The sequence below is a fragment of the Falco biarmicus genome, chromosome 8 (genome assembly GCF_023638135.1).
Source record: "Falco biarmicus isolate bFalBia1 chromosome 8, bFalBia1.pri, whole genome shotgun sequence".
Classification (NCBI taxonomy): domain Eukaryota; kingdom Metazoa; phylum Chordata; class Aves; order Falconiformes; family Falconidae; genus Falco; species Falco biarmicus.
The window spans coordinates 22691596-22717499 of record NC_079295.1 but is presented as its reverse complement, the minus strand read 5'-3'; the positions used below and the strand labels follow the sequence as shown (position 1 = coordinate 22717499).

General features: G+C 39.2%; 1 protein-coding gene across 2 annotated transcripts in view; it reads left to right on the top strand.

Annotated features, from left to right (window-relative positions):
- Nucleotides 1-25904, top strand: part of CERS6 (ceramide synthase 6) — a 128122-nt gene that overhangs the window by 51954 nt on the left and 50264 nt on the right. For both annotated transcript variants that reach the window (XM_056349593.1, XM_056349592.1), the window contains exon 4: nucleotides 13162-13219. In XM_056349593.1, coding sequence (XP_056205568.1) covers nucleotides 13162-13219 — 58 coding nt within the window. The remainder of the gene's footprint in view (nucleotides 1-13161; nucleotides 13220-25904) is intronic.

Genomic DNA, 25904 nt, shown 5'->3' with positions numbered 1-25904 from the left:
GATGTGCTTGAATGCAAGGCCTCAATAGAGGGTAAAAAGAGAATGAGGCATTTATACTGAGACTCATGTCAGGGAAGCTAGTGCTGTGCAAAAAGGCCTGGAGTCCTGTTTGGTTATATAAAGGTAAGAAAGAAATCCTGCTCTGTTTTACATCAGGGTGAGATGTTGCTCCTTGAGAGTAGCACTCAATAGTTCTGTACACACTACTGATTCCATTGTCTGATACCAGGGTAGGCTGAGTTGAATTTAAGTTCCTCACTAAGCCACATGTGAAGTCAGTGCAGAAGCGTATTGGTGAAGCTTTTTATTTAGTGTAAATATCTTTCTTCCTGTGATGTCATTCAGAGCTGGTTCACTGATGGCTTCCTTGCTCCAAGAGAAAGAGGGTAAGACAGTACCCGTTGCCTTGAGTCAACATAAAATACAGTAATTTGTAGCCTGAGTCCCTGGATATATGAATAAGTTAATGGCTGGCAAGCTGTCCTAATTTTGAAGTTGTGAGAACACAGTGCAGCCACTGACAGCAATTCTAATTCTGCCCTAACACTTGCTTCCTGATCAATCAGGACCAATTATCTTGCACATACCTTCTCTCCAACACACAGCTTGCTCAGTACTCACACTTTCCAAAGGCAGAGTCTGGGCACTCACACCTAGCTGCTACAGTGTAGTTTGCCTGTGGGTTTATGCCTTCAGCATTTCCTCTCTGTATTAGGCTGTGGACTATTCACATTTCTTTGGCATCCAAGCTGGATAAGTAGCTTAATTATGCATCCTTTTATGATTTTATTATGCGCTTTTGTGCTGTGCTGTACTTGCACAGGCTGACTCAGGCTGTAGTTCAGCAGTACAGGCTACCATTGCAGCTCTAGCATGCAGTAAAGGTCACTTCCCTGACCTCTGTGTCCTTGCCCTGTGCCAGACAGCCGGCTGTGCAGCTGGTCTGTGGGGCAGCATGCTGTACTTACTGGGGTTAAGGGTTACCCTACATAAAAACATAGGGTACTTGTCAGTCAAATTTTCCTGTTGTGGGTCACAAGGTGCTCACATAAGCGTGCTGGAGTACTGTTGCTTGTGGTGGTGGTGAATATGTGTGCATCCAAGTAACAGAAGGGAAACTGTGGAAGCATGGACAGTACTTGTATCCAATGTGATAGCTCAGGGTTTGGTGTGGTGGAAGGGAGAAGGGGAGGAAACCCCTTCTGATGTGGCAGGGTGGGAGGACATGGTGTGGTGGAGCAGGATGTGGTGTGCATGCAGTGCTTTAAGTGCATTTTCCTGCTGCCAGTTCTATAGGAGTGCTTAGATTAACATCGGCTGAATGAATGAATGCTTTTCTGCTGAACAGCTGCTCCTGCGACTTTATCTAACTCTTCCTATCAATACTTCTGAGTTTTCAATAGTGAAATACTAGGTCTGGCTCCACTTTTGTTGCCCTGCTATCCCACTGCATTAGAAAGCTGAACCTTCTGGTGAAGGTGAAAGTGGGAGTAGACTTCTTGCAACTTTGTAGTATACTGCTCAAGAGGCTTCGGTTAGTTTGGGGACTGGTATGAAACAGATTCCAGAACTGTACAAGGTTGGCAGTTTCCCTTGTGATTCCTTTCCTACCATAGCTGCCATGCTCACACGTGAATCTGGTCTGTGATCTGTTTTCTCTCTTTAAGAAGGGCCTCAGGATGTCTCTGTGCCCAAACATGGGATTAGGGGAAAAATAAAACATTAAGTGTCAGGAATCGCCAGCGCCTCTTCCCATGCTGTTCTGCTGAAGCAGACAGGCAAAGATGTCCATGCCGTGTCCTCAGACTATGCTTACTTAATTTTTAGACTGTGCTGTAAGCACTTTTCATTTTGCATCTTACAAAATTCCCTTCTTGCCTCAAATTGGATTACTTAAAACTCTGAATTCCCTGCCCTTACTGCCTTCTGTGACACAGTTTAAACACAATTAATAAATTTAAATTAATTCATGTGCTGCTCCTGCAAAGACACCATCATTTAACATTATCATTGCACATTAAGCAAGGTTATAATAAGTTAACTAGATTTCCATTCTCTTGTGGTTTGTGTGTGCTCATCATTATTTTATGTTATGGGAATTAAATAATTCTTCCCCAAGTTCTAGTTAATGTGAACACTAGTTCAAAATTACAGTTGCAATATAACAATTAAAAACAACTAGGGGAAAACTGCAAAGACTGCAGTAGCTGCTACTTTCTTATGTTCCATGCACCTTGAATTGTCTAGCTCTTAATTATGGAAGAGGCTGACTCCTTTCTTCAGTCAGCCTTGGCTTTAAATGAGGTTGCCAAACACTGCAGGCAAGTAGCTTGAAAGGGAAAGAACATGGAGATAGAGCTGTGGTTTTTCAGAAGCTGTAGGGGATGTAAAGCCAAGAAAGAAAGCAAGAGCTCAGTCTGGGATGCTACAGGCTTCAAGACTAGTTTTGATGCTTAGTAGATGGGATTCACAGGGCTTGGGCTTAAAAAGTGACTTTTGATGATTTGGGGAGGATCTTCTTGAATTCAGCACAAGGTTTTCTCTTATAATCTCTTTTGTTCTACTTGAAGCTATTTGTTAGTGTGTTTGCCTGTGATACTGATGTCTTCTAAGTAGTAGATTTCAGGTACTGATACTCTCGTTTTCTTGTTAAAAATATTTTACTGTGGCCAAATTTTGAGGGTTGGTTTTATTTCTCTTAAATTAAACTTCCCAATAATAAAACCATTTTTGCCCAAGTAGAATAGCAAATAGTGTAAAATAGCTATTGTCTATTAATAGTGAAGGTTGTGTTTACTTCTCAAATCTGTAATAGTGCTTGTCAGTTCTTTATTTTATCTGTGTTATTGGATTTAAAAGCTGAACGGACAAGAGGAAAGACAGCAAAAATATTTCTTTTCCTTTCACAACATGTTCTGCTCTTTTAATTGCTTTTATACTGTAGATTTGGTATTTTCTTCCTTTATATGCCTTAGTTCTCATTTGTGCAATTTTTGCCTTGTACTTTTTACCTCCTTATTTTGTCGTAGAAAGTTTTTTTTTTTTTTTTTTTTTTTTGTTTCCAAGATGTTTATTTCGTTACTAACTCAAACTCTGCTTTTGTTCAACCTGCTAAGTATTTGTAGTATGACAGTGATATGACCAATGTTCACTTGGGCTGTAATAACTTTAGGAAGTGCAACTTTATTACAAGCAGGTATTAACTTATGAAGAGTTACTGTCAGATTCAAAATAAATTCTCTTTTCTTATGTGAATGCAAATTTTTTGATCTTCAGTAAATGCAGTATCTACCAAGTTCCACTCTTACTTTTATTTTAAAAAGACAGACAAACGTGAACAAAATGCTAATTTAGGATACCCTTCTCACTCCTGTTTCTGCTGTCTTAAGAGTTGTTAGCTGTTCTGCATGTGTAGCACTAGCAAATGATGTTTGCCAAATTCACACTGAATCCTTACAGATTTAGTTCAGTGGGACCTCCCCAGAGATGCCTTTGGCAGCAGGTTGTTCTCTTCCACCAGAGATTACAAACTACACAGACTCAGTAGTCCAAAACTATTTGGTATCTTTGCCAATTTCAGTGTCTACCAAAAGAAAGAAACTAGGAGGTATGACTTGTTCTCTACATCTGCTAGTCACAATCAACCTGTATAAAAATACCTTACTGACTGAAGGGTAGTGGCAGCAAGGTTTCATTTAAGGCAATGAATGAATTGGTATCCAAGTCTGTACTTCTCTCTTCTTTGTATTTATGTTGTTACATGGTTTTATGTTACATTTGATCACTTTTCATTTCATATATACATGGACTGTATGCGTCTGTTCATGGAGACACAATTACAGAGGAGAAATAACTTCCATGTTGTTTAATGTTTATCCCTTGCGGGCATTTAACTACATCGTTTTCTGCATTAGTAAGTTGTCTGCTTTTTAGATAAAGCTGAACTGAGTATTTTCTTCAGATGTAAGTATTTTGTAAGCTAATGTAGCAGCTTATCATATGCTTCTCTAATTTTTTTTTTAATGGTGCTGGGAGGGTGTAGGGGTAAGGGAAAGGGGAGGAACATAAATGTCTTAAGTAAATGTACTTCAGGATACAAAAGGGAAACAAAATTAAGGACGGGGCAAGGTTTGCATGTACTGCTACAGACTTTGCTTATCCTCTTACATCAGCAATGACAGCACTGCAACTCCTGCTTAGAAGATGGTGAGGTTTATCATCTGAAATGGAAGTACAGAATGTGAAGAAACAGCAAACCCTCCACAGAAGACTGATCTATAACTGTAATATCAAGGGCATGTGGTTGCTGTGCACAAACTCAGTGGTGCTGCATAGATCGGAGCATGCTGACAGCTGCATACTACAACCCTAACATTTAGCCTAGTTCTGGAAAGAACAATACCTGTAAGGAATCAGCATCTGCTCTAGCAGTCTAAAAAGCAGTCTAAAGCAGATGACTTAATGCTACAGGAAAGTAACATTCAGCATGAGAAGAAAAAATGGAAACGGCTAATACAAGTTGGTCTAAGATGATAGTTAACTGTCACAAAAGTTGCCTTATGCATATGTGTTGGCTATCATGCTGGAACAACATTGCTAGATGAAAAGAAAATGCAATCTGGAAGATTTTAAGTTCTTGTTCCTCTGGAACTGGAAAAGAGCGGGACAGTGAGAAGCTATTGTTATATTGACAGGGGAGCTGAAAGACCATGATTGGAAACAGGTGACTAGTCTCTATTCTTACTAGGGACCTCACAAGAGGTCCAGGTTGGAAAGACTTTGGGTTGGTTTTTCTCACCAAGACTTGTCAGCTGTGTGCATTTGAACATCACGGATGAGAGACCAGTTCTGTTGACCTGACCACAGGCAAGGGTGCATGGCAGCAGCATCTGTTTTTTCTGTGTGCTCTTCCCATGAGCTTTCCAGATGGTAGTACCTCTTTGCAGGGCAAGATTTGGCAATGCTAATAGATTTCTAAGGTCTTATCAGAGCTTTACTTGATGTGGTCCTCGAAGCACTCAAGAAGAGAACAGTTGCATAACCATTAAACAGTAGCTGTGTAACCTAGAAGAAATTTCCAAAACACCTATTGTATTATGCATCTTTATCAGTCTAATTATATAAACATGAACAGCATCGCTTCAAAATTTAGTGCTGTTTCCTTTCCTTTTTTCTGCACTACTAAATTTTGCTCTTAAGACTTTCAGAGCTGCATTTTTATCGTACAGATTTAGGACAGGACTGGTCTCAAGTGGCACTGTAACATTAAATATTAAATAACCTGATTCAAACGGCAGCCAAGAAGAAAATCAGATGACAGTCAAATCTTAAACCAGAAAATTGAAGAGGAAAGCAATAAAGATTTCTCAATTTATCATACCTGCTATTTTGCACATCTTAGTGAGCTGTGCATAACTGTCTCCTTCCTCAAAGAACTTCTGCTTACCCATAGTGTAGGAGCTATTTACCATTTTTGTGTGGTTACTCCAGTCTAACTCAACAATACTACCATGCCAAAAAGGGCAAGATTTTTTGGTTTTTCATTAATTTATTATATTTGTAATTGAAGTTCTTTATATCCACTTGCATCTGCCAGGCTTTGCAGAAATACAGCAAATAATCATTACAGAAATATTGGGAGGCAGCAAATTGGAGCACTGGGGCTACAGCCATCAACCATATTGTCACACTTGCAGCTTTGTATGAGATTAGTTATTAGGAAAAAAGATAAGTAGAGATTTAGTGGAGGGTACAGGAAGCAGAGTTGCACTTCCATCTGATTTCTGAGCCAATTGAAGGTGTGCAGTGGGGCTGTCCTGTGTGCTGTTTGTGTTTCTGATCTACTCTGTGTTTGAGTTTTCAGTGTATAGGTCTGTCATGACCTAAGCACATACAGATTTAGGATTTAAGAAAGCTCTTAGTTTCTTTAAAAGAGCTTTATTAGGTGAAGGAGATTGGGAGATTGGAACATAGAGTAGAAATGCTTTAGGAAATATCTGAAAATTTGCAAACGATAACATATGTCCACGCGTACTAGCATGCATGCTGAGTGTACCACCTGGGTTATCAAATTACATTCACCCTGTCTTATTTTGAGTTTTGCCTGGAAAAGAGTTGGAACTCTGATTTTCTAATTCCTTAAAAAGCTGATGTCTCAAAATAAGACACTTGTGATGCAATAGAAAAGGTCTTAAGTTTGAATTTATGAGACTAATAAAGATTTGAGGTGCTACTCATCCTTTGTTTTGGGTGGATTAAGCATTACTTTTCTATACTCTTGTCTGAAATTTTTACATGGTAAATTGCCTAAACAAAATATTATCTTTGTGGGGACTTTTGTTGTTTTCCAGAAGGGTTGCTGTTTGTTGATGTATGTTTTTGCTTTTAACCTAAATTGGAAGCTGTAATAGGTTGGCAGACAATGTCACAAATATTAAGAAGCTGTTCCAAAAGTTCAGAATCTGTTGGGTTTTGGGACCATCCTCTAAATATCTCTTCTTAGACATAACCATCTAGAAGGAATGCATACCTCTGGCTATGTCAGGAGCAGCATTAATTGGATTAAGTTTCCTTGAGTGAATTAGAAAGCTGAAGGCTCTGCTACTGTGTTTTGGGGAGCAGAAAAATGCAATGTGAGGATAAAACATGGACTGCTTGCAGTCACTGTGAGCATGCAGGGAACTTTGCAATGCTTCCCGTTTAAAAGAAATTAACATCCAGTGTTGTTTAAATTCAGCCTCAGAAACGCTTCTTTGAGCACTCTGACAGTGAACATACTCATCACAGCCACGGGAAATGATTGCAGCAGAAATAGTTTTCAGTCTCGGCTAATGATTGCAATAGCCTAGCTATGTGCTTGCCCAGTTCAGTCAGGCAGTGGGGATTAAAATGGAGAACAAGCCATGTGATGGCAGTTCAAGCCTTCTCACCTTCTCCAGAACAAAGGTCTGCACCTGTGGAGTTTGTGGTAGGCTTGGTTTGGCTTTTAGCCTGAAGCCTAAGCACAGAAGTCTGTCAGCCACTGCCAGGAGCTGAGCAGCGGGTGACTGAGAACAGCAAATCTGAAATTTTACTGAAGTGAATTTCCATGGGAAAAACTTCAGGAGTCTGCGGTTTCTCTGAAAATAGTTTTCAGAGCCAGAAAGCCAGTTTCTTCAATTGCAGGCAGTGTGGTGAACCTATGGGTAGTTACTAAATATGAGGGGTTTTTTAACATTAACTGTTTAAAAATGTGGTATTCTCGTGTTGCTGTTTGTGGCCCTGACTAGCAAATCAGTGGTAAAAGCATCTCTGTAAAGAACAGCTACAATTCCGGAAACAAAATGGCTGTTATGTTTTTTAATGTTGTATATGTGTTATGTTTCATGTTTGCTTGTCAAAAGTCAGATGGATAACTGGATCCTTGCACACCATTGCTGGGAAGTAGGTACTGGTTTGGCATTGGAGCCGTAAGGGATGTGCACGTACGTGGGGAGGGCTGTGCACTGCCAGGGGGGGATGCTGCAAAGCTGGTGGCTTTGCAGGAGTGCCTATCTTCCCAGGCGAGCCGGTTGATTTTCCTGCAGAAGAAAGGGAAGAAAGGGAAAACTACAGAGGCAGAGAAGCCTGGTACCTTGTTCTTGGAAAAAGCAGCCCTCTTCCCGGGATGTTCCTGGGAGAGCAGCTATGCTGAGCTTGCTCTGCTGGACAGCAGGTCCACAGGGAGGATGGCGTCTTTCTGACACAGAGCACAAACTCATGTGGTGGACTCTGCAAAATATGTATGTGTGTATATTACGTAGGGGGGCACTTTGCTTGAACATTGCTTGAACAATTTGTTTTCATTAGCTGAAGTTTAATTTTACATTTCAGAGAAGAAATTTGGAGGGAAATTTTAAGGACAAAATTTATCAGTGTGTTGAAGGGAACCTGGTTAGACATACGCACAAAATCAGTGAAGTGCTTGCTCAAGTGTGTACTTTAAACAGTTTTTGCTGAATTGAGCACAATGGGGCATACCAGATTAGTTGGCAGAGGCTCTCCAACTTTTCCATCTTTTTAGTGTTCTGTATCATGCTGAGGCATCTTTAAAATTTCATTAGCAGTTCAAAGTTAAAAGGGTTGAGATGTCAAGAAACTCTGTGCTGTGGATCAGGAATGCACTTGCATGTTGCATGAGAGCATTCAGATTTGTTGCACTCTTAAGGGGGCTTTAGAGCATTCATTTTAAGACTATCTTACAAAATAATTTCTATTTTTGTGGCTGAAGAGTCACTTTTTAGCTTGACTCTTCACTGCAGGGTGTCACATCCGTATTTGAAACACTGGCCTGGTAAGCACCAGCACAACCTGAAGGATTTGCCAAAGGACCATATGTAAACAGGTTTGATCTCCCTCATTCTGAGCTCAAGCAGACCAGACGCAAGCCTGGTTCAATCTGGAAGTCTTGTAGGCGTGTTAGTGCAGGACTAAAGTGAACCTCATAAACATTCTTGAGAGCAGACAGATCAAGTCTTCCAGAACACTTGTTCATTGAGCACTTTCATCTGGATTTACTGGATTTAAATCTAAAAAGTCTTTCAAGCAGCATATTGTGTGTGTGTGTGTGGGTCATTCAAATTTTTTGTCTCTATACAACTGACTGGAGGAGTGTTTCACATCTGAGGGACAAAGCAAATTCTCACAAGAGCATGTTCAGCTGTTGTCATCTTTCAGTTAAATGTGAATTGATGTGGCAGTCACTCACAATGGGGTGCTTCACCTAGTGGCCTCTGTTGGATTGCTTTAATGGGGCAGTGGGTATTGCTGGGAGGAAAGGGGAACAAAAGATATCTTAGTAGAGATCTTGCCTTGCTTTTCCTAGTCTGTTGGGCTCTGCTACTGCTCCTTTAGAAGAGTTTGTTACTTTCCCTGTTGAAGACAACCGTGACCCCAAGGACAGCTGTCCCCAGTGACCTGGGGACATTCAGCTTGAGCTGCTGATGCTTAAGAAGGACCTTGAGCAGGATATCAGAAAGGGTACTAGAAAGTGTTTATGCCGTTGGCCAGACATCTTCCCTGGAGTCTGTGACTATTCAGACTGTGGTCAGGCTGAGGGCTTTTTCCAGCCATGCAAGTTGAGACTATTACTCAGGACAAATTAAAGACCTCTCTTTATCAATTACCACTTTGTGAATTCAGTTGTGAATGAGAATTGATAACCTTATATTTAAGAAAGTTGTCCTTCTCTTCTGTGATGTCCTGTGCAGAAAGATAGACTATTTTTTCTAAGTTCCCAAAATACTAAGGTGGCTTGGGCACTGGGCTATACTGTGAGTGGACTACAGTAACTACTCGTAACTATTTCCCTCCACTTGCATCTCTTCATTCATGGGCTGCAGTGAAACCCAAATAGAGGGATAAAAACACAATACTGTAGATTGTGAATGATGGATTTCATTAGAGTAACTGTTGCAAGGGAATTGAGTTGAGTTGAGTTCACCTTTGGAGGAATCTTGCTAGACAAATCTGCATTGCATGAAACATTTATCTTATGCCTTCTGGCCTTGCCTATATGATTTTCAGTGAATAATGCAGCTTCACAGCCTGGTTCCTGTCCCTTTCTTCCCTGTCCTTCATCCCAAGTAATGGAGTATTTCTGCTACATAAAATAGTTTCACAAGACGAGGTGGTCCTACACATGACGCCTTTGTGGCTAACACAAACCCTTCAGGAGTGTGAGAGAGGTGTGACAAGAGAAAATTGAACCTAGGTTTTCCAAGGCCTGGCAGGTGTTCTTGCTGCTAGGCTAGTGAGTGAAAGGGATGGCTGAGGAGACGTGGGGACTGCTCGTATCCCAGTAAAGCACAAACTGGGGTTTAGGTTACTGGCTCCGTGCAGCAAGGTAGGAAACCAGGCAAAGAACTGAGTGCTAATCTAATTCCTGGGGTGTTCAGAGGCTTAGTGATCTATGTGTGACCTTGTGCAAAGGATTATTGGTGTATCTACCATTAAATTTCTGATAGCACGTAGCTGACAGCTACAAAGAGACTCCTTGCCTTTTTTTACTCTACAGCTGAAGCTGATATGAACAACATCCCTTAATTTTCACCATTTGGTGTATATATATATATATAAACAAATCTAAATCTCAATATATGTTAATTTATAGGTAACAAGCATCTAGTTACATCTTTGTCTTTTATTTTATTTTATGTAAAAAGACAGTTATACATTAATTATATCGAGTTGTTGAGGTCATTAGCAGGTGTTAGCAGTTACTGTGCAACATTTACTAAAATGTTGAGTATAGTTACTTAGCTAGTTAGATCAGATATATTCACTTACTGTATAATAATAAATACTTTAACAACTTAAAATTCATTTTGTTCCAGACCTTCCTGCATTCTTCTATTTGACCTTGGCCAGTGGATATTTTGCTGTTGATTGCAGCAATAAGCCACCTACAAGTAGTGGTAAAACAATGCAGGGAAACTCCTTGAACTTCTTTGTATGGGACTGAAATTTCAATTGAGGTACTGAGCTGGCAGAACTTCCCTTTGAAGCCCACAGAAAAGGCAGCTAGCTGCCTGGAACAAAGCAGTGCAAAGTCCTTTGTAGCTCTGCTACCACCAGATTTAGCTGATTAATGATGATAAACATGCTGGGGGCCAATTCCGACTTTGTTTTGTGTTTTTCTTTATTGCAATTTCACCAACCCAGAAGGTTGTTGAATAGTTTTTGTGGATGTTGTTTAGCAGGAATAAGCAATTTTTTCTACCGTTATTTTTTTTTAAGAAGTTAGCATTTTGACCAGCTTTGTCTATCACACGGTTCTGAGCCTTGTTTCACCTTCTGATGCCTGACCCAAGCAGACTTGTTTGGCCAGCTAGGGAAAAATATGAAAGACCAACAGCATGTATTATAATATATTTGTATGCATGTATCACCTTTGTAGCATTTGAACAGTTGGAGCAAGTCGATTGACTTTGACAGACCTGAATAATACCTGGTGGTTCTTGGCTCTGAGGTTTTTCTGCAGCTCCAGGAGTTCTACAGGGCAATCCATGACTTTTAACGCAAATCTACAGCAGTGGCAGGGCTTTGTGAGGTGGGTGGAAAGTTAGATGGGGAAATCAGTGTTTCTGAATTTTGTTGTTTCAGGAAAAGGCCTTTTTATTTCCTCCAAGGTGATAGCTGCAGCAAATGCTGCAACAAGAGTCCTCCAGATGTCTATGCAGACTGGAAAATTCCTGAGACCCACCATCTAAAACTTCACCATTAACATATTTCAAATACTTCAGACTGCCTTTGAACTCCTCTATGTAATACTGCATCTCCCAACAGCAAGCTACAAATGTCCTCAAATATGTTACAAATTTTTGCTTGTAGAAATGTGAAATAAAGGTGATACTGAGGGGATTTTTAAAACAAGAAAACACTTTGTGAGGAATTTATCATAACTGTTCACATTTAGGAGTGAAAGAAGGGCACTGTGAGTGCTCTGCAGTGAGATTAGGTTAGACAGTTTTTTCCCTCCTGATATTTTTCAGGGACAGCCTTCACATTTTCACTAGATGAGGTATATAACCTTCAAGTTAAATGGCAGGTTTCCTAGCTGTAGGACTGGCCTCATGAGAAAACTGTTACCCAAAGAAAACCTTCCTTCATATTGCAGAACTTACTGTTTCTTCCATGCACATGATTTGAAGGTTTTTACCAGCATAACTAACGTTTTGCCTCAAAGTACTCTATTTTTGCAGTATCTTGAGAAAACTGTTAGCATGAAAGCTGCAAACCATATTGCTAGTGTGACTGAACCATTGAAGAGATTGGTACTTGTATCATATCAATTAAATAAATTAATCTCTGCAGTGCTGTGGAGGCTACAGGATAAGAGACAGTTTCTGTTCAGCTGAAGTATTATACTTTAAATCTCACTGATGTTCTTATACTCTCCTGTACTCAACTTGTCAGAGGGTTATTTACGATACAACTTTCTTTTTAATACTTGTAAAAGTAGCTTTGAAGAGGAAGGTTTGCATTAACCTTCTTTTACATAGGAGCACTTTCATTTTTTAAACCATTCAGTAATATCTGAACACCAATTCAGTGCCAATTAAATGTAAGCTAATAGTTTTGCCTATGGAGAGAAAGTTATAAGTGCTGTAAAATATGTAATTGAGGATGATTCATGCTACAGTATTGCCTCACACTAAACAAGTAAATCTCAGCCTGCTATAAATGTTACAGATAGTACCTCACTGATGTTTGTCAAACATGTTTGTGTAGTTGCTCCAACACTTTGGAGGGAAAAAAAAAATCCTGTAAGAATTTACACTGCTTGAGGCTTTATTTTATTTCCTTATACTTCCATGGGCTCGTCTTTCCTAAGCTAGTAATGGGTCCAAAAGGTAGGAAGACACCCTGTATGTTGTCTTTTATTGGGGAAGGGAGAAAGATACAGGAGAGAGGATGATTTTGTATTAAAACTCCTGCTGGTTTCTCTTATTTTCCATGGCATCTTGATCTAGCTTCTAGATTGCCTGTGTCTGAAAAGAAAAGCTAAAGGCCAACAATTATTTCATGTGTACTTGGAAAAAATGTAGAATCCTCTTTATCAAGGAAACTTTTTGGAAGCAGATGTAAATTGTGGATGTATATCTGTATGCAGCATACCTCTCTGACACAAGTGCACTCCCTAAAATGAAGTGCTGGACTCTGCTTGGTGAATTTGCAGCTCATCGTGGATGATGCTTTTCATTACTTTAGCGTGCTGCACATCAAATAGTCTTAAGTCACCTGTTGAAAGCTTGATAAAATGTCTTCTTGTCACTGTCTTGGTGTTTCGTAAGAAGTGCACTTCTTGGAGTGGGCATGTGAATCGTTCTCTGTCCTCCACTGTCCTCCTAGTTTTCATTAAACTTTTAAAAACTTAATTATCCTTGAAAATTTGGGGGTTTTCTGTGATGTTTAGGTGAAATTAGCCAGTATTTTCAAGGGCTGATGGGAGGCCAGGATAATTGGGCAGATGAGCACAATGCTTGATAATAAAAGTTGCAGAAAACCAGACCACTATTTTGCTTCAACATCTGTTAATGTGACCAGGATGTAGTGGTTTGGCAGTGCTGTAAGAAATCATGGGTTGAACTACAACATATGTAAACCTGGTATCCTAGAGTTAATCCCTTGTACCTTTTGCAGGTGGAGATTTACATTTTACCTTTATGTATTTACCTATGGAGTACGGTTCCTGAAAAAGGTAGGCACTTATATTATTATGCTTTCATAACACATCACAGATTTGTTTGAAATCTCATATAGGTATAATATAAAGGACAGGCATATGAAGAATAAAAATTAGAATTTAATTTGCATTCATAAAATGAGTTGTTACTGGCATTGGTAAGGAATATAAGTTCTTATCAATATTTAATGGAATAAAAAAAATAATTGATATAGCAGTATGCCTAGTTCACTTTATTACTTTTCATTATAGGCATTAAGCTGGCAGTAAGGTTTACCAAAGTATTTGTCTCAATTTCTGCATCAGCCTTGTTTAAATGCCTCTGGCAGAGGTTGCTTTTAATTAACAAACAAAACCCATTAGTGTTTTATAAAATGCTATTTTTTGCCTGTTCTTTGTCTGACATACTGTGAAAAGAACTTTCTATGGCATTTCCCATCAGTGCTGTGTTTCTGGTGATTTAAGCAGAGAAGGATATTGGTAGCTTCTAAATGCCCTGCCATAGGTCTATTAACCCTGCCATAGACAGTAATAGGGATTTATGGTGCAAATTGGTTTTGCATTGTGACTAGTTCTTAGAGCTTTTGTATAAGTCAGGCCATATATATGTAATTCTGAGGGGTGAAATTAGGGGAATGTGTGGTCTCAGTGTGTTTGTGTAATCTTAATCTGCTTCATTTTGGACAAAAATTTGACATGAGAAAATGTATTCTGAATATTTCTGGTGCTTTGTAAGTAAAAGTAACTATTTAAAAAAAAATCCTCATAATTTTTACAGGTTTAATTTTTGAGGCTGTCCCAGGTGCCAGGCAACTCGGTGCCAGCGGGACTGATGATGTGCCTGTACAGAGAGGGGACATTTGAGCTTTCTCAGCTATTTAGCAGTAGTCAGCCCCAGAGGAAGCATATGCACCAGTCCTCCAAACAGACCAGAGCAGCACGTAATGTGCAACCTCTCCCTGCCTCCTTGAACGCTTATACTTTGTGTGTACTTCATCCATTAACATGCTGTATGGTCATGATCTGATATTCTGTTTTCTGCCTTTGATTCAGTCCATGTCTTCAGTATGAAATACGAAAATATTTTAATAAGTAATTGTTACAACCTAAAAGGTTACTCCGCCTGCAGGTATGTAGAGATCATGACTATGGGTTCATAGGATTCTGTAATACAGAAGGACACGGAGGCTTTATCCTCTGAATTTCTCTACTTTATTACAGATTACCACAAATACCACAAAAATCACTATTAGCAAGTATCACAAAGTCACTTCTAGAAAGCATGCCTGTGATTAATAAAGCCAATCTCTCTCAGCACAAAGAAAGTGTCTGTTCTAGGAAAAACTTGGAATACCAGCATTTCTAAAGACTAAGAAGAATACAGTAAATGCATGCTCCATTACAAGCCATTGTGAGTTGTTTCTAAGTGCTGAGTTGACTTGCAAAGTGCAGGATGTCTTCCAGTTCAGCATATCACTGCAGTTTAAGGAGGGCAGGCTGATGTACTATGGTTGGTTGAACAAGGTATACTATTGCTTGCTTAACAAGCTTAACAAGGATCAGTTGTGTAATTCCACTGTAATTTTTATTTCAACATGTTTAATTTTTAGAAAGAGAACTTGTTCATTACGTTATGTATGTATTTTTAATTACTTGTTTTTACACAGTGTTGTAAATTAGTCTCGCAACATTTTAATGCTATTGTCATTATTCCAGTGTTCTGCTTTGTATAGTCAGGTCTTTCATATGGGACTATACGTAAAGTAACAAAATCATGATTTAGATGGTATTTTTATGTACAACATCTCCCTAGTAACACTGTGTGACTAAAGGAAAGAACAGGCTTTTTGCTGTTCATCAAACATCAAAGATTTTGCTGAGTCCACTGATAGGGGAAACCTGGGTTTGCAAGGAATAAAATCCAGAGCCCAAAATCTGGAGGGAGACACTTCTGTGGTACCAAAGGGGATAGTCCTTTTTAATTTGTTTTGGTTTTGCTTAATGGAATAATTGCAAAGAAACACTTAATTGCTTCCTTAGGAAGCTAGTGAAAAAAGTTTAGCATAACAAATTGTTTTACAAATTTGATAAAAGATCTTTCCTTCAGAAAGCTATGTTGCCTGGAGAGAAAGTTCATTTCATAGTCAGCAGTGTCTTGCTGTGGTAATGCTGTAGTAGATCTGCATCCTTTCAAATAACAAGGTCTGCTTAAGACCATCCCTAAGATACCTAGTCCAGAAGACTGATAAGCATGGTGAGTGAGCCCAGGTGCAGTGGCAGTCCTGGCAGGTGTGCTTCCATCACAGCAACACATGCTGCCTTGGTGGGAGTGGGTGAGAAAGAGTAAATGCTACAGGTGATCCTGTTTTGAAGAACGGAATATGCCACCAGCATAGCACCACATTGGCAACACTCATTTTGACTTTTAAAATCTAAGCTAATGCTTAGTTAATATGTAACTGGATAGTTATATAAGAATTTTTGATACAGTGTATCTTTCAAACATCCACATGTAATAAGAGTATGTTTTTAAAGGGGAAACTGCATTTTGATAATTTTCAAATGAACAGAATCATTCAAAGTTGTATGGTTTATCCATTCCTGGATAGTTAAGGTCCCTAATTTGAGAAGGCTTTTTTTGTCATCTTGAGTGGAAAGTGCTTCTTATTAGTTGGTCTTAAAACTTTTACTCTCATGAGGTACTCCCTTTAGAAAAGTGAACCAGTTCAATTGCCCAAAAGGTTCTCCCTAAAACACTATGCCCAATGAGTTGCCTCTTTTATAGAGTCTTTGTTGGCTCGTGAATTGCCAGGCAACAAAATACTCTGACTTCTATATTATTGTCCTTCCCTCACAACTCGACCTAGTCTCCTTGCAGCTTGGGGCTCTTTTGCTTTGCTGCATACGTTGCTGACAATGTTTTTTTTGTTCACATTTGGCTCTCTTAAATGTTCCTTCCTTAGTTTGAGAGTGAAATTCATCTTTACCTGCAAGATTGGCCCAGAGCCCGTCAATTACTTAAGCACCACTTCGAGCTAGTTTTGAGGTCCTTTGCTTTGTGCTGGCCCTTTGCCTAGAGGTGAATTTCACCCTTTTAGTTTTTCTCTGAAAACACCTTTCTTGTAATGCCCTCAGCACATGAATCATTGCTACTGTCACCTTACCCATTTGCTGCATAAAGCGATATTACTGCATCAGCCCATTATCAGCAGAAGGGGGGATGTCTGTGTTTCCTTGTGTCCGCCAACCCATCCGAGGAAGATCTGGCAAACCACCATTCTTGCAAAGGATGCCATAAGGTCTTTGGTGGCTTTGCAGAGCTGACAAGCTCTTTGGGAAGATGTGCCCAAGCTTAATAAGCAGTAATTAGTTAGCAGACTTGTCAACTTTGTTTTAGTTCTGAAAGTGAGATACTGTCAGTGTGGCATGCATGCCGATATTAATTTATTTTTAGAATGGTAGTAACTAACTGCATTAAAGGTTATTAAATTTGTCTTGCTAGAGCATCTCACAAGGAGAAAGAGGCCTGGGGTTTCAGCTTTGATTTTAGCTTCCCTACAGAAGCACATGAAAGCTAATAAAGCCAGCATTCAAAGCAATGTTAATTCTCACTAAAATGCTGTGGCAAGCTTGTCTTTGTTACTATCCATGACTGCAGTTAATGGCTGATCTAGATAAAAGAAATTTCTGCACCCAATAAAGCAACCTGTAAGCCTTTATAGTAACAACTGCATGTGACATGGTATATCAGCTCTTTTGCTGTGCTATAATTGCAGAGTACATTGCTGGAGATTTAAAAACTTCCTTCTCACTGAAAGCTGTGTCTCTATCAAACTGTTTTGTTGGGTTTTGTCTTTTTCCAGTGACAGGTGTATGCTCTTAAGTCATAGATAAAGTAAAAAAAGAAAAAATAATTTACTTTTGTTGAACACTGTTTTCAAAACACTTTACAAGGAAAAAGTGCCTGACAAAGCTTTGTCTTCAAAGTTTGCACTGTTGCAACAGAACCCATCAACCTATATGTTTTAAAGAAGTTTTTTGCCTTAGTCACGTCTGCAACACATAGATTGGGCCATTTTGTTGAATAAAGTACGCCATGAACTCATTAATATCCTTTAGTTTGGGAAGGCAGAGGATTGGCAGTAGGGTGTCTTGCATGCAGCTGTTTGTTGTAGGCCATGGTGTCATGATCAGGTGCTGATATTGTATATGATGATTTTTAGCAATGTAAAACGCACAAAAACCTGTGCTTCCACCCTCTCTCCCTCCCTCTATCCATATGGACATCTGCTTTCCACAGTCTCTGGATCATACAACAGCTGCTTCACAGCACTCGCCTACATCTTCTGCCAACTCCACCACTGAACTGTCAAGGCAGGGAGACCTTTGTGGAGTTTGTACTGGTCTTGTCCATGGTGCCTTCTAACTTAAATGGGCATATGTTGTCAACTTTGCCTTTGTTGTGATAACATGTCACTCATGTGGTGATATTGTATGAATGGGCTTCTTATAATGTCTACTGTTGATGGCTTACATCATACCGAGCTGCTTTGATTGTTTCCCTTTTCGTTGGCCTAAAGAAACAGTAAAAATGCAACTTCTACCATTGGTGTCTGCCTTCTTCAGTCAAGAGATTATTTTAATTGCGGGGTGCCACTGTGTGATTGGTACATCTTACAGACATTTGCAATATCAAGGGCATCTGTGCCCCTTTCAAGAGTTACAGTGAAGTGAGAGAATTCTGTGGTAAGAGTAGAGAAGGCAGGGTAGTCGCTTTCTTACTCACAAATGGACCACACACAGAGGAATAGTTCGCAGCCTTCCAGATACTCAGCCAAACCATTGCATCACCTGCATATCACATCTTAGTATGTATGCATAAGAGAGCAACAGATTTGAGAATTTTTTTTACCATAGAGGAGTTAGTATTTAATTATCATATTAGATAACATATGAGATGTTCTTGCCTTCCCCAGCTCCTGTGTGCTTTCAGTCTTTTTTTTCTTTTTTTTTAAATTTTTTATTCTCCTTTGCATCAAAATAACTTAATGATTATTACAGAGCTGTAAGGTTTAATTTTATTAGGGGTTTTGCTGTCATTTTCTGTAACTAGTGAAATAATGATATTTCAGTGTCAAAGCATCTCAAAGATGAAATTGTTTCCTTGGTCTTGGTTTTGTTGGGGTTTTTTTTATGTTCCTTATAAATTCTTGCTTCTTCTTAAAGTCCTCTCTAAATTAATAATTTCAATTGTAGCTATCTTATTTATATTACCAAGTGATATAATAGTGGGATGAGACACTGCTTCCCAAAGAGAGTCTGTCATTGTTGAAGTGAAATGTATGTTTGTCTCTGTTCTTCCAAACCAGAACTTGCAGTTTGATGAAATGAACTGTTAACTTTCTAGGTAATGAGTATAAAGTAGATGTTGGGTGACTAATGGGTTTTTCACTCCACCCCGGCACCCCATAGCACTGTGTTTCAGGACATGCCCTGCAGTGTGGTGGCTAATGCCCTAAAGGGGTGAAATAGGTCATCATAATTAGGATTTGAAGTCACCTCTGTCATTTCTGATACCTTATGAGAAGAGGGGATCGGTGAAGGTTCAAGCCAGTTCACTTTCTGAATCAAATATTATAATTTTCAAGAGCAGATTTGGTGATGAGTATTCTTCTATGTAAGGAAACAGGCTGAGACACCAGCTTTCAAAGAGAAGGTGAAGCTTTCTATCATTACTCACTGCCAGCTCCATTACTCACTGCTTTCTACAGCAGATTTAAATTATTTGGGGCTAAAGAGTGAGTGGCCTACAAAATCCTTTAATGCAAAGCATTCACCTTCCCATCCACTTCTCGTTGCCTGCAGTCTTGGCAAAATTGCAAATGCTAGATGTGACCATCCCATCTTAGTTTTCAAGCTTCTGAAAGAGACATTAGGTCAAGTCTCACTACATTTTGGCAGTATGGACTGAAGCCAATCCTTTCAGCTAAGCGCTTCAGTGCTTTGTCTGAAGCCCAAATTAAAAGAGCTTTGTATTTCTTTTAGAACATCCACAGACTTGCCCCAGAGTAAATGTTTACTTTGATTTATTATTTTTTTTATTTGCCTGTTTCACACTTCTCCTGTAATTTATACCTATGAAACCCAGAGTGTGGGTTTTGCTTTTAGTTTTACTTTTTTAACTTATTTCCATGGTTCTTGTTTTTAAATTAAGTTGTAAAAAAGGTGATTTTATTTTGTTCCATCTGGTATTTAGAGATATATTTACAAGATACAGAACATAAATACCTAGAGTAGGTGATCTTAAATGTAGATCTTAAAAGTTCTGTATTTACTCTTTTGTTAGTCTAACACTAATCCAGAGTAAAGACAATGATAAGGAATTGTCGAATACAAAGCTAGCATTCTTGTGTGGGTGGTACCAGAGCCCTTGTAGTTTTGGAAAGATTTTCATATTCATAGGTAATGCATGATGAGATAGCCCTAGTTAGTGGCATAGAAGACGTGTGTCCAAGTTGATCTGTGATGTAATGACATTGACTCTTACACACAGGTATTTGGCCTCAAATACCATCATGACTGTGAAGTATGATTATGAAAATACGATAGGGGCCTAGGTCTTCCTAGGAGTTGGCATAATAGCCTGCATGCCCAGAAGCGTGTTCCTTTACCCTGGTAATAAATCATTACAACATTCTTTTATCTTTATAGATCACTAAGATTTGAGGCATAAGAGATAGCTACCCAATTATATTTCCACTCTGATCATATATATGTAAATTCTTCCCCTTTCTGACTGCACCCAATATTTTTCAGCACTACCACTTGTTTCATTTGCATGTCTACCAAACGCTTCTTTGCAGGGCACCACACTAAAACTGGCGCCAACAAGACATTAAGTTGGCAGTGACATTAAACTGGCTGCTTTGCTTATCACTAACATAGGAACAAGATAAGTTTTTGTTTTCTTCAGTAATATGTGCAATTAAATCAATGGTGGCTTGGCTCATTAAGAGTTAATGATCTGATTGTGCTCCCATTAAATAGAAAAATTAGCATTAGCTTCAGTGATAGAGAAACAGTGAGGAATTCAGGATTGGCATGTTGCTTGCTTGCTGATCCTTGGTCCTAAGCAGTATGTGTATAATGCTATAGAATGAAAAAACTTTACAAACATCTGGAAACAAAGCTTCCAGGTGACATATGGTGACTTCTCACGTTCCGTTTCCTTCCTGTAATTGCCCATGAGAATTACAAACTCACAAAAGAGCATGAATCCCCTGCAGTAAAAGTCTTGTGAAGTCTATGTTGACAATTGGTCTGCTGGGCCTGGCTGAGACCCATAGCAGCCCTCACAGTGCTGTGCTTGTACTGGTAGCTAGAAAGGCAGTGAGAACACACCAGTGTTTTGACTACTGCTGAGCAGTGCTCACACAGCATCAAGGCTGTCTCTCCAACCTTCCCCCCCACCCCCTCCAGTAGGCTGGGGCAAGATCTTGGGAGGGGATGCCCAAAAGAAGACCCAGCAAAAGAAGAAAATGAAGTGCTTATCCTTGTTTGTGCACTAACCACTAAGCTAGCAAATTACTGTGTGACAGCAGGAGATGCTCTGTTAGTGGCTTACAGTTTCTATGTGTACTTAGTGAGAACCTGGCTTCCTAATGTTTTCTTGTGACTGAGGGTTCTTCGTTCTGCTGCTCAGCTGAGTTGGCATGTTCTTTGCCTTTTTGAAATAAAATAGCAACAGGATACATGCAGATGTTGCAGCCCTGGGAGACTAGTATGGGAGAGCGGGTATAGCATTTGTGAATGCCATTTTGGATTGCTTGCAGTCAAGAATGTTAGAGCCTTGAAGTCAGACCACCTTCATTTGAAATACTAAAAAGAATTTGTCACTTCATGGTGTGGTGCTCGGGTTTTTGCTTAATTTCTGTATAAAGTTCACCTGTATCTCTTTATTATTGAGATTTTTAACCTTAGAGGAAGCAAATAGTTGTTGATACGCACAACAACGTCATAGAATTGTTATATTTGGGGAAACAGGCATCTCTCTGATGAAGATTGTCAGCTCATAACCCTGTGGGAAATAAGACTGGGACACAGGAACAATTTTACTTTTACCTGGAGTGATGTCTCATTTGCCATTCTGGTTTTGGAAGTTTCCTGCTATTCATCTTTCTATCAATTTTGTAGCTATTTTGGTATTAAGTTATTTAATGGCTTCACTATGCTGTGTCTTGCTTCTTTTCTATCACTGATACTTCATTTTCAGTTTTCTTCAGAAGATCCTGAGGTCTGTTCTGAATGTGATCGCATGTTCAGATGTCATCAAATACATCTCCATTTATTTTAGCTGTTAAGTAAAACCACTTTGGAAATGTTAGCATATACTTCCTCCTTAAAGGAAATGTGTTTCAGTTTCTGGTCATTAAGCTGGTAAGTTGGTGATGGCTTATTTTAGTCAAGTTTAGGACCTAATAAGATGCAACTGCTGTCACTCTTTTTGCTTTGGTTAGTCCTGGTCAGTAAGACGTTTTGAAGGATCTCCAAGAGGTGGTGAGCTCTTACTTTTGGCCAAAGTAATATTATTGCTCAGATGCTCCCAGAAAATTGAGTTGTTACTATTAGTGTGAAATCACTACAGCACTTCTCTATGCATTTATACTGTTTAATCTTCTTCCCTTTAAAAGGAAACTTTTCTTAAAAGATAAATGGATGAGAACCATAAACTGCTCATATTATCCCAAAGTTATTTCTGGTGTTGGAAAATTAAGTTTGAATTGAGTCATTCTTCCTATTTTAAAGAGCAAGTGTATGTTTTCTTTATTATGAAACATGTATTTCATTGTAGTGGGTTCACCTGTTTCTTTCTGAGCCATATACGGTCTCAGCAGGCTCGTGGGATGCTCAGCATGCATTATAAATGCTATAGTAGCTTAATTTGGTCACAAATTACTTTGTCTAATAAATAAGGAAGGTTCTAATTTCACAGCTGTAAGTGAGGCTTTTTTGACAGTGGGGCTGTTTATTCTTAATTGTTCCCCCAAGAGCTGAGTTGTATCTCCATGGAGCAATGGAGCATACCGGGTTGGTTGGTTACTTATTTCTTTCTTTTCCTGACCTGGTTTGTGTAGCCTTGCAAAGAATGGCCTGACCTTGGAAAGCCCAACATGAATGAGATCACCGGTAGTTTTCTACCTGCTGTACAGTATTTGGTTTTTGGCCTCTCTATCTCAAGAACAGCTATGGAAATCTCATGGATTATCTGAAGACGGGTAGTTGGGAGGAGGTGCATCTTTTTCCTTGCAGTTCTCTTGGGAAGGCTGGTTTGTCACAGTGGCCCGTTTCCACGTGATCAGTTCTTCTGTTTTGTGCAGCCCAGGGCTTGTTAGCACTGGAGGGTGGCAAGACCATTCTGGGGAGAAACTAAATTTTATATACTTCTATGTAGTCTTTCCTTTTCCCATATATTCAAGTACCCCTCATGGCAGTATTTTCTACTTTCATCTTTCCTTGTCAGATCACTACACTGCTTCTCCCCACTTCTGAAACTGACTGTTATTTTGAGATTCCTGTAAGTCTGCAGGTTTGACATGTTTTTGTGGACTACAGAAAGGCTGCTTTGCTTAATTCCTCTCTTGTTGCCATCTTTTTACTGTGATGGTTTTATCCAGTACCAACACGTTTTCCCAAAGAAACAGATAGCCATGACCTTGATTTAGCTCTCAGGGTCAATTGTGGTTCAGCAGACTTGCATCGGGGTCTTTCATCTTTCTGAAGGTTATTTGTTCCTGTCAGTTCTCTAAAATATGAAGAGAATAAATAAGGAGTTTTATCTTTGTATGTTGCAGTTTCCAAAGTGCTAGTGAGAACAGGGTGCTTGCCTCCATTGCTGATACCATACCTCATCACTTGGCAGTTCAGCAAGACAGACAGCATCTGGGGTTGTGATCGATCGGCTCTGGAGGTGCAGCTGCTTTGAAGCCAGCTGGTCTTTCGGAGCTGTCCAGCAACTCTTTACTGTAGTCATGCTACAGGCAATGCACCAGGTAGCTTTTTCAAAAGCCTCATGCTGGTTGCATTGCTTTATTGAACCGTGATTGTTAAGAACACTTTTGAAGTCATCATGCCAATTTCATGGGAGAGGAGTTGTGTTGCAGCAAAGGTGACTGCATCTGCAAAGAGCTGTTCAGATATTCAAGCAGAGCATGACTCTAAATAATTTTCTTTTCCTAATATCACTGATTCTGCATGGATATTGCTGAAAAGCGTTCTTTTGAGCTTGATGACGAGTTTTGAAGTTGACATTTTAACTGCTATACTTAGAAAGCTGTGCCATGTTTGGGGTTACTGTGCACACTAAGTCATGATATTGTGCCGTCTGCAGTGGAATGAAGCTGCTAATAGAGAAGAACTCTGAGCTTTCAAACAAGCTTTTGTTACTCCTTTAGCTGGGGTTGGATTGGGAGATGAAAAACTAAACGAGAAATAATTTTGAAAATTATCCTGTTTGAAACAAAGCCTGCAGTCACTGGGCAGTAAATGTTCTGCTCTGGGATTTGTGCATTGTTGCAAACGAGGTTTACAGGTAAAATAAACAGAAGTATATATTCTTATAGCATGTATAACAAAACAGTATATAGTGTTGATACCGTGCTTCCTAAAAGCCCTGTGTTTTACAAGTATGATAGCTCAAAAACGTCCTGTTGAATGAAAGACCTTGGACTTTGAGATCACTCACAGGATTCCTATACAAGGTCTTCCCCTCTACTCCAGCTGGACTGGTCCCTTGCTTCTGATTCACGATCAATGCACAGTTTCTGAAACCAACAGATACAGAGGTATCAAGTGCATTTACTTGGATTTCTGGATTGTCAGGATTGTGAAATTACCTTTTCATAATTTCAAAACAAAGGTCATGCTGCAGTTTAAATGAAGTTTTAGTTAGAATATTAATGATATTGTTGTGGAGGAAATAAAAAAAAAGTTTGAATGCAGAAATTAATAGTTTCAAATTCTTCAGAGAAGTCTTCTGCAGTGCATTGAGAGCATCCTTCATGGGGATTCTTGGCAACATCTGTCATTAGAAATAAAGAATACATTTATTTTTCCTCAATATTGTATGGGAATTGAAAGAGGACATCATTCATGCTCAAAGTACTGACAACAACTCTTTCCACTGGAAGGTATGCTACACCAAAGATCACCTGTAATCACTGAGTTCCCCAAGGCAGCAGTTGGTAGCTGTAGCTTTTTTAACTTTTTGGATTCATGTTACTATAGAGATTCATCATGGGTAGGAGTCAATTTTAGAAGGTCTAATTTGATTTTTTTAAAAATGTACTGCAAAACACCAGCAGCTGCCAGACTGAAAAATAAATTGCTGTATTGAAAATGTCCAGTGTCCTAGACAGTTTTCAGTCTTTCTAGCAATAGAACAGACTTGATTCTGTTGTAAAAGTTTCTCAGCTATTGGAAAGCCATTCGCAGAACATGTTACGTGCTGTTCACATCATTTGGACCAGAAGAAAATGAAAAATGGGCTGCATTACAATAGTCAGTATTTCATTTATCATTTCCAACTCCTCTTGCCATACCTGCTGCATCTAATTTTTCATGAAGCTATTTGTAGTATAGGCACTAGATATTTTGCAGAACAAAATAATACAGGAAACAGCCTCTCAGAAATATTTACGTTGCTGTTTGAAATATATATAACTGTCTGATTCTTAGAATAAGACTACTTAAACCAGGCTAAATGTTTCTGGTTTTAACATTGAGATACCAAAGCATGAGTTTGTGAAATTTCTACCACCTTGGCTTAAACCAGGACTGGCTTTAGAAAACAACAACATGGCAAGAGCTGGAAGCAGGAGGTTTGCCTCCAGAGCCCTTGCTGCTGCCCTCTGTCTCCTTTATTCTTGAATTATTTGAAGCAGGCATTCAGCTGGGCACTTCTTCTAGTCTGGTCTGCGTCTATTGTGGTGTTTCCTTCCTGTGTTATACCTGAAAGGTTGTTATATTATCTATTATTGAAACCTTGTAATTACTGTTGTTCAGTGAGCTTATCTGCTCAGTACTGAATAAATACTTTCATTTAAATGAAGAATGTCAGAGGCCACTCTGGAGCCCTTTTAACACAATGCTGATATTTGATATTTTACTGTGCTATTAACAGAGGGATAATGTGATATGTTTGCCACTCAAGGAGAAAATGAAGCCTGCTTTTGGCAGATTTTACTTGCTTTAAAAAATTGATTTGGAGTTTTTTGGGGGTTTTTTTGTTTGTATGTTTTTTTTTTTTAATTGGAAGACAAATTGCTGAGTGTCATGGTTTAACCCCAGCCAGCAACCAAGCATTACACAACTGCTCACTCGCTCTCCCCTGGTGGGATGGAGGATAGAGTAGGAAGTGTAAAAGTCAGAAAATTCAGGGTTGAGATAAAGACAGTTTAATAGGTAAAGCAAAAGCCACACACACAAGCAAAGCAAACCAAGGAATTCATTCGCTGTTTCCCATGGGTAGGCAGGTGTTCAGCCATCTCCTGGAAAGCAGGGTTTTATCACACATAGCTGTTATTTGGGAAGAAAAATACCATTATTCTGAATGTGTGTCTCCCCTTCCTTCTTCTTTCCCTAGCTTTATATATATGCTGAGTATGATGTCATATGGTATGGAATATCCCTTTGGTCAGCTGAG